This window comes from Coregonus clupeaformis, chromosome 7 (assembly GCF_020615455.1).
Source record: "Coregonus clupeaformis isolate EN_2021a chromosome 7, ASM2061545v1, whole genome shotgun sequence".
In the NCBI taxonomy this organism is placed as follows: domain Eukaryota; kingdom Metazoa; phylum Chordata; class Actinopteri; order Salmoniformes; family Salmonidae; genus Coregonus; species Coregonus clupeaformis.
Window position 1 is genome coordinate 7,322,264 of NC_059198.1, and position 9,554 is coordinate 7,331,817.

The following is a 9,554-nucleotide window of genomic DNA, read 5'->3' on the forward strand; positions in this document are numbered from 1 at the left end:
ACAGATTGATAAGATATCAGATACAGAGGTTGACACAAAGTCAGTAGAGACTTACTTGGTGACTTTGAAGATTCTCAGTAACCTTAGAGCTCGTAATACACTGATACCAAAGGATGTCCCAGGCTGGATAAAACCCCACAGCACCTCGAATATGCTGCCACATATTACCTGCCATACACACACACACACACGATTAGTGACTAGTGACGATTAGTTATCCAAAACATGTGGTCATAAAATAATGTGTGAGTGCGTGTGTTTACTGTATTGGTGTGTGTGTGTGTGTGTGTCATATATGCCTTGTGTGCACCATGTGTACCCTAGAGCAGACGAGTTCCACCACTCACAATGCAGTCAAAGCAGTTAAAGGAGGAGTGAAAGTAAGGCTGTGACCCCAGTCCATAAATCTTTATACCCATCTCAGACATGAAGATACTCAAGAAGACGAACTCCGCAAAGTCTGTAAGAGGTGAAAAAAGAGAGGGAACAGGGGGAGAGAAAGTGGGAAAGATCAGAAGTGAGCGAGCATGAAAATACAGGAGGATGATATTAAAAGAAAAGGAATAAAGAGGGGTATTGAAAAATTCACTGAAAGAAGCAATCAGAGAGGCAGAGAGAAAGAAAGAAAAGTTGGTAGAATTTCCATCCATCCACCCATCTATCCATCCATCCATCCTTCATCCCTCCCTCCCACCATCCCTCCCACCATCCCTACCTCTCTCTCTCTATTCGTGTCTCTCTCTCTCTCTCTCTCTCTCTCTCTCTCTCTCTCTCTCTCTCTCTCTGTCTGTCTGTCTCTCTCTCTCTCTCTCTCTCTCTCTCTTTCTCTCCCTCTCTAGCCCTCCCTCCCTAAGCCTCCCTCCCTCCCAGCCTCCATCCCTCCCTCCCAGTATGTCTACTCACAGAGGAAGTCTGATAGTGGTTCAGGCTGGTCGTAGTGTACTACAGCCACACACATGGTGTTCAGTCCCACCAGACACAGTACACTCCAGTAGAAATACTGGGTCTTCACAATGCGTCGGATGAAGAAACGCAGACGACGCTCCCTCTTATGGAAGTTAGAGCCCTCCAGCTTTGAACTCTTCAGACTGGTCCGCGCAAAGGGAGAACCTGGGAGGATAGGAGAAGAGTGGGAAGAGGAGAAAGGGATGGAGGAGAGGAGAAGAGTGGGAAGAGGAGAAAGGGATGGAGGAGAGGAGAAGAGGAGAGTGGGAAGAGGAAAGGGGGATGGGGACAGGAGTGGCGAGAAAAGAAACACATTTGATTAGCATGTAACATCTTGTGTGTGTGTGTGTATGTGTGTGTGTGTGTGTGTATGTGTGTGTGTGTGTGTGTGTGTGTGTGTGTGTGTGTGTGTGTGTGTGTGTGTGTGTGTGTGTGTGTGTGTGTGTGTGTGGTGTTTCTTACCCACTGCCAGGTCTCCATCCCCATCCTCTGGGTTAAGGAGATCTGTTTTGTTCTTGTGGTTTTTGATGGTGGGTCTCCTGCGGGTACCTGAATGGGACAAACAGAACACAGCGACGCACAACTGCTCACTATAGAACACGCAAACCAACACTGGCACAGTAGCAAAGATGCTACATTTACACTAGTAAAGATTATATATTTACACTAGTAAAGATGCTACATTTACACTAATAAAGATGCTACATTTACACTAGTAAAGATTATACATTTACACTTGCAAAGATGTTACATTTACACTAGTAAATGTGATACATTTACACTAGTAAAGATGATACGTTTACACTAGCAAAGATGCTACATTTACACTAGTAAAGATTCTACATTTACACTAGCAAAAATGCTACACTTACACTAGCAAAGATGCTACATTTACACTAACAAATATGCTACATTTACACAATGCTATATTTTCTCATTGTCTGTCTGAATATCCACATTATTATCATATCTACGTCACTACACACACAAACACACACACACTGTGGGGTAAATACCGTCAAAGGCATCAGGGTCTTCATCGTCTGCTAAGATCACTTCTTCTATAGGAAGGAAAAGTGAAGTAAACAATAACATGGGAATGCATATGGCAATATATATATAACATATATAACATATATAACATAAATATGTAACATAGGGTTCCAAGTATGTTGTGTGTGCAGTTCTATATGATGATAATGTACCTGCTTTACAAATCCACTCCAGGTATCCATTGAGCTCTCTCTCTATCTGCTGCTGTCTCCTCAGCTTCAGAAACTCACTCCTGTTCTCCACTCGCTCTCTCTCTTTGGCAAACTCCCTGGCGTAGACACACACACACATATATCAACACACACATATCAGCTGAAACACACATATAGATCTATACAATGACATATACACACACACGCACACATCTCCCACACACACGCGGACGTGCGCCCACACACACACACTCTCCCACACACACACACGTGTGCACACACACACTTACCCAGACAGTACACCCAGCACCAGGTTCAACATGAAGAAAGAGCCGATGATGATGAGGGGGATGAAGTACATCCAGTTCCACGCGCTCCCTGAGGCATCGTTGCTCTGCAAAGACACACACACATATTTATTTCTTAATCATTCATCTATTGATCTATTCATTGATCTAGTAATTCATATTTCCCTTGTTTGACTAGAGAGGTTACACTGAGATGTAGATTTTATAAAGCGAAAGAATAGCAGACTATTTCAGGACCTTTTGTATAAACTGGGACAGGGCCACCACAATAAGGTGTTGATTAGAACATTGTTTTATACAGTATACTGTACAGAGTATGTACCATTTAAACAGTTCAGCTGCACAGAATGTAACGCTCTTCCTCTCTCTTTTTCCCTCACGCTTTCTCTCCCTCTCATCCTCATCCCTCCATTCCCCTTCTCTCTCCAACCCCCCTTTCTCTCCCTCTCTCACCCCTCCCCGTCTTGCTGTATTTCCCCCTAAACAGAGTCCATCACAGAATGTAACGTTCTTTCTCTCTCCCATACACCCACCCTCCCTCCCTCCCTCCCTCCCTCCCTCCCTCCCTCCCTCCCTCCCTCCCTCCCTCCCTCCTTCCTTCCTTCCTTCCTTCCTTCCTTCCTTCCTTCCTTCCTTCCTTCCTTCCTTCCTTCCTTCCTTCCTTCCTTCCTTCCTTCCTTCCTTTCCTCTCTCTCTCTCTCCCTCCCTCCCTCCCTCCCTATGTCTGTGGGCTTGGCTGCTGTTGCTGTGTGCTGTACTAAATGTACTAACAGCCTTTTTAGCCATTAAACTTTCAGCACTTTCCTCCTCAGCAGCTGCAAGAATAACTCTGATTGAACAGGCCTGTTAAATATAGAGCAGCACCGCCACCGAGTGAGACTGATGGAGGAGAGAGAAGAAGGGAAGAGGGAGAAGGTGGAGGGAGGGGGAAAGGGGGGGGAGTGGGAGAAAGGGGGAGGCCGACGGGGGGAGAGGGACAGTGAGTGATTGGTTGTGGTGAGGTGGGGGGAGTAGGAGGAAGAGAAGAGGAATGGAGATGGAGAGACATTTTAAGGAAGCAGATAGAGCGAGGAAAGAGAAGAGGGGGAAGAGAGGGAAGGGGAGGATGGAATGTAGGCCCATAGAGACTGCTGTGGATGGGACTACACTCACATTCCCCCACTGCCCTCATCCACCTCTCCGTCACCATAGCAACCATTGCCACTGGCAGCAGGGCACTATTCACTGTGTCTTAGGTATGGGCACACAATACAGTATATGAGTAAATGCTATGGGCATATTTGTATAGCAGTGAAACATGTATTGTATAAATTGGTGGGTAATTACCATGTAATTTACTAGTAAATACCATAAAAATCAATTATCCAGGTTGTAGTTGGCCTAGTTAGCCACAGATCTAGGATCAGCTTATCTTGCCTCAATTCTAACCGAAACCCAAAATGAAACCTGAACCCGATCTCAAACCAAAACCGAAGACTAAACTTGATCCCGATCTCAAACCCCAAACCAATCCTGAATCCAGTCCCAAACACAAAGACAAAACCAAATCCGAACTCCTGATCTTAAACCCAAAACCAAACCCGAACTCAAACCCTATCCCAACTGTTACTCACATAATAGTCCAGCTCTTTAACTTTCAAGTAAATGCCATAATACCCCTAATACAGACCCACTGTGATGTGAAGTACCATAACTCACATAGTAGAGCAGGTCAGTCCATCCCTCCATGGTAATACACTGGAAGACTGTGAGCACGGCAAACAGGATGTTGTCAAACTGGGTGATGCCGTAGTTAGGCCCCAGCCAATACTGTCGACACACGGTCCCGTTTGGACATAGTCTCGACGGGGCTTCGGTCCCACACGGAAACTCCTCGCGAATCTCATCTACAGGGGTACAGAGAGTTTGGGGATCAACATGTAATCTAAGAGCTAGATCTTCTTTGGTTCATATTGAATTGACAGTTTTTTTGTCACTGATTTAACTGGCATACTGACTGACTGACTGACTAACTGACTGATTGACATACTGACTGACCGACTGACTGGCGACTGACTGGCTGACTGGCTGACTGACTAACTGGTAGAATGATTGGCATACTGACTGACTGATTGACATACTGCCTGTCTGCCTGACTGACTGGCGACTGACTGGCTGACTGGCTGACTGACTAACTGGTAGAATGACTGGCATGCCGACTGACTGACTAACTGACTGACTGTCCGACCGTCCAACCAACCGACCCACAACCTTCTGGCCGACCGACCGACCGACCGACCAATCGACCAACCGACCGACTGACTGACCGACTTACCTGTGTGAATGTCGAAGCAGGTAGTGTGGAATTTGCCCATGTAGAACTCCAGGCCAATGATAGCGAACATGAGGATGGCGAAGAATAGCAACAGGCCGATCTGCAGCAGTGGGATCATAGCCTTCATGATGGACTTGAGGACCACCTGGAGGCCTGGGAGAGACACATAGTTTCAGAACAGAAACAACAGACAAAGTAAAAAACCCTGCCCTACATCCCAAAACCCCAATAAAAATGATGTAACTTTAATCAGAACTGTCCTCCCTATCCCCCTCCCCTCCTCTTATGGTATCAGATCAAATACGACTATCAGGGATGTAGCTAGTCGTTCTCTCCGTCCCCCACCCCCCATATGTCCCTATGACTTACTGGGTATCCCAGACACCAGTTTGAGGGGTCTCAGCACACGGACCGCTCTCAGAGTCCGCAAATCGAAGTCCGATCCCACTGTAGACAAGATCCTACAGAGAGAGACGGAGCAGAGAGAGAGAGAGAGGAGGTGGAGAGAGGGAGAGAGCGAGACAGAGGGAAGAGGGAAAATAAAGAGAAGGAATAATTATAGAATCTGAATATTTTTGGGGGACATTTGTAGCATCAGCCAATCAATGTGTGTCGGTTGCCGGGGGTTTTAATGACATCATCTGTTAATCATTGACACTAATCACTTGTCACCTGGATGAGAAGAAGACTTTCAGCGAGTGAATGAGTAAGTCAATAATGTGAATGCTTGAATGAGCCACGAGTCAATCAAGAGATGGAACAGGGAAGTCGATAGAGAGAGCAAGAGAGAGAGAGAGAGAGAGAGAGAGAGAGAGAGAGAAACATAGCACAGGCTGTGTGAGTGAGAGTTGCTGACAGCTCATTTGTTCCTCATCTTTATTCCCCCTATTTATAAACTCTGTCTGAGAGCCATGGCCACTGCCAACTCATCAGGACTCTACCTGTACCTCACCATACACACACACACACACACACACACACATTTGTGCGTGCACACACACATGCACACACACACACACGCACACACAGACACACACCCACATTGTGTAGGAAAAACTGAGAGTGTGTTTCTGTGAAGGAGTGTGTGTGTTGGTGAAGTGTTGGTGAAGAGGTGTGTGTGTGAAGGAGAGGATGTTCTCTCACATTGTCTGACTTCCAGTTATCCCTCTGACTGACTGTGAATCATCAACGGCTGAGTCCTGTAGCACCTCAGATCAAACCTATGCTTTGGCCCATGAGTTTCTCCTGTCCTGAGCTGACCTGGAAAAACTCAGGGACCTTGTAGGAGACAACTAGAACATTGAGCTGTCCAGGTCACATTGTCAGGTACAATGTCTGGCGTCAGCCTACCTATGCTACATCCTTGAGAACAGATCAAGGATCAGCTTACCTTCCCCAAATCCTAACCTTAACCCTTATGGGGTAAAAGTTGCAGATACCTCACTCTAGCACATATGCTCAATATAATGATGGGAAGTTCGGCTCTTTTTACTGACTCGGATCTTATCGACTTATTCAGTCAAAAAGAACAAATGTTTAGACTAATTTTGTTCATTTGAGTCAATAATGCCTAGAGCACGCAGGACCCCATACCGGCAAACGATGAACTGAAAACTTGAAAGAGTGGTGATTCTACAAATCAAATCAAATCAAAACAAATTTTATTGGTCACATGCGCCGAATACAACAGGTGCAGACATTACAGTGAAATGCTTACTTACAGCCCTTAACCAACAGTGCATTTATTTTAAACAAAAAAAGTAAGAATAAAACAACAACAAAAAAAGTGTTGAGAAAAAAAGAGCAGAAGTAAAATAAAGTGACAGTAGGGAGGCTATATATACAGGGGGGTACCGTTGCAGAGTCAATGTGCGGGGGCACCGGCTAGTTGAGGTAGTTGAGGTAATATGTACATGTGGGTAGAGTTAAAGTGACTATGCATAAATACTTAACAGAGTAGCAGCAGCGTAAAAAGGATGGGGTGGGGGGGCAGTGCAAATAGTCCGGGTAGCCATGATTAGCTGTTCAGGAGTCTTATGGCTTGGGGGTAGAAGCTGTTGAGAAGTCTTTTGGACCTAGACTTGGCACTCCGGTACCGCTTGCCGTGCGGTAGCAGAGAGAACAGTCTATGACTAGGGTGGCTGGAGTCTTTGACAATTTTGAGGGCCTTCCTCTGACACCGCCTGGTATAGAGGTCCTGGATGGCAGGAAGCTTTGCCCCAGTGATGTACTGGGCCGTACGCACTACCCTCTGTAGTGCCTTGCGGTCGGAGGCCAAGCTGTTGCCATACCAGGCGGTGATGCAACCAGTCAGGATGCTCTCGATGGTGCAGCTGTAGAATTTTTTTAGGATCTGAGGACCCATGCCAAATCTTTTTAGTCTCCTGAGGGGGAATAGGCTTTGTCGTGCCCTCTTCACGACTGTCTTGGTGTGTTTGGACCATGATAGTTCGTTGGTGATGTGGACACCAAGGAACTTGAAGCTCTCAACCTGTTCCACTACAGCCCGTCGATGAGAATGGGGGCGTGCTCAGTCCAATTTTTTTCCTGTAGTCCACAATCATCTCCTTTGTCTTGGTCACGTTGAGGGAGAGGTTGTTGTCCTGGCACCACACGGCCAGATCTCTGACCTCCTCCCTATAGGCTGTCTCATCGTTGTCGGTGATCAGGCCTACCACTGTTGTGTCGTCGGCAAACTTAATGATGGTGTTGGAGTCGTGCCTGGCCATGCAGTCATGGGTGAACAGAGAGTACAGGAGGGGACTGAGCACGCACCCCTAAGGGGCCCCCGTGTTGAGGATCAGTGTGGCAGATGTGTTGTTACCTACCCTTACCACCTGGGGGCGGCCCGTCAGGAAGTCCAGGATCCAGTTGCAGAGGGAGGTGTTTAGTCTCAGGATCCTTAGCTTAGTGATGAGCTTTGAGGGCACTATGGTGTTGAATGCTGAGCTGTAGTCAATGAATAGCATTCTCACGTAGGTGTTCCTCTTGTCCAGGTGGGAAAGGGCAGTGTGGAGTGCGATAGAGATTGCATCATCTGTGGATCTGTTGGGGCAGTATACAAATTGGAGTGGGTCTAGGGTTTCTGGGATAATGCTGTTGATGTGAGCCATGACCAGCCTTTCAAAGCACTTCATGGCTACAGACGTCAGTGCTACGGGTCGGTAGTCATTTAGGCAGGTTATCTTAGAGTCCTTGGGCACGGGGACTATGGTGGTCTGCTTGAAACATGTTGGTATTACAGACTCAGTCAGGGACATGTTGAAAATGTCAGTGAAGACACTTGCCAGTTGGTCAGCACATGCTCGGAGTACACGTCCTGGTAATCCGTCTGGCCCTGCGGCCTTGTGAATGTTGACCTGCTTAAAAGTCTTACTCACATCGGCTACGGAGAGCGTGATCACATAGTCATCCGGAACAGCTGGTGCTCTCATGCATGCTTCAGTCTTGCTTGCCTCGAAGCGAGCATAGAAGTGGTTTAGCTCGTCTGGTAGGCTTGTGTCACTGGGCAGCTCGCGGCTGTGCTTCCCTTTGTAGTCTGTAATAGTTTTCAAGCCCTGCCACATCCGACGAGCGTCAGAGCCAGTGTAGTATGATTCAATCTTAGACCTGTATTGACTCTTTGCCTGTTTGATGGTTCGTCGGAGGTCATAGCGGGATTTCTTATACGCGTCCGGGTTAGAGTCCCGTTCCTTGAAAGCGGCAGCTCTACCCTTTAGCTCAGTGCTGTAATCCATGGCTTCTGGTTGGGGTATGTACGTACGGTCACTGTGGGGACGACATCATCGATGCACTTATTGATGAAGCCAGTGACTGATGTGGTGTACTCCTCAATGCTGTCTGAAGAATCCCGGAACATGTTCCAGTCTGTGCTAGCAAAACAGTCCTGTAGCTTAGCATCTGCGTCATCTGACCACTTTTTTATTAACCGAGTCACTGGTGCTTCCTGCTTTAGTTTTTGCTTATAAGCAGGAATCAGGAGGATAGAGTTTGACCTGCCTTTCGTTCACAATCCTTTCGTTCACATGTAGTTCGCCATAGGGGGCTTATTGACTGAGACTTTGGAACGTGTGGTTTAAACAAAGTAGGCTACATTTGCATACAAATAAGATCATTTCTTGATACATGTAAATGAGCTCTAGTTGTGGCACAACCGGACTAGATTGTGAACGACTCTTGGTGGAATGCATTGCTTGACTGCCGTGATAAGCACAATGTCGTTTGCGAACTGCAGCTCCCAAATGATTCATTCTCGAGTTCGAGTTTGTTGAGCAGCTTTGTAGTTTTGGTTCTACAAAGCTGTGTCCATCATAACATTCAATAATCAATTAATTGCATTCATTCTTGCACCATGCAATATATTATCAGTTCGAAACAATGCCTGCAGCATGATCAGTTTTTTGTCGGAGCACGTCTCTGGAGCCACTGAGCCGGAAGAGCGTGCATCAATCCTGCTGTAGGACTCATTGCATTGCAGCCAACAGGTCAAACAACTAAAACTAACAAGTCAATCAGAAAAATCATTAATGACTCTAGAGTCATTAAAAACAGTCGTTCAAAAATAATGAATATTTTGCGAACAGCACATCACTACTCACTATGTGTCTCTCCCCTTCCACATGGACCACTACAACACAGGAGAGTCTCAGGGGCCCACCGTTAGTCTGACAGTACACCTAAACACCAGGGAACATGGGATGATGATGTGTTAATGTAATACAATCTGAATGACACATCATTGAAAGCCTTCCCACTGAGCCCTGGTGGGGTGTCTGGTTGAGG

General features: G+C 46.5%; 1 protein-coding gene across 1 annotated transcript in view; it reads right to left on the reverse strand.

Moving 5' to 3' along the window:
* Positions 1 to 9,554, reverse strand: part of LOC121570749 (voltage-dependent P/Q-type calcium channel subunit alpha-1A-like) — a 123,705-nt gene that overhangs the window by 74,751 nt on the left and 39,400 nt on the right. The window contains exons 4-13 of the mRNA XM_045221010.1: positions 5,142 to 5,233; positions 4,773 to 4,925; positions 4,157 to 4,344; positions 2,441 to 2,544; positions 2,151 to 2,266; positions 1,962 to 2,006; positions 1,408 to 1,494; positions 904 to 1,110; positions 348 to 460; positions 56 to 168 (exon numbers count right to left, since the gene is read on the reverse strand). Of these exons, the coding sequence (XP_045076945.1) occupies positions 56 to 168; positions 348 to 460; positions 904 to 1,110; positions 1,408 to 1,494; positions 1,962 to 2,006; positions 2,151 to 2,266; positions 2,441 to 2,544; positions 4,157 to 4,344; positions 4,773 to 4,925; positions 5,142 to 5,233 (1,218 nt within the window). The remainder of the gene's footprint in view (positions 1 to 55; positions 169 to 347; positions 461 to 903; positions 1,111 to 1,407; positions 1,495 to 1,961; positions 2,007 to 2,150; positions 2,267 to 2,440; positions 2,545 to 4,156; positions 4,345 to 4,772; positions 4,926 to 5,141; positions 5,234 to 9,554) is intronic.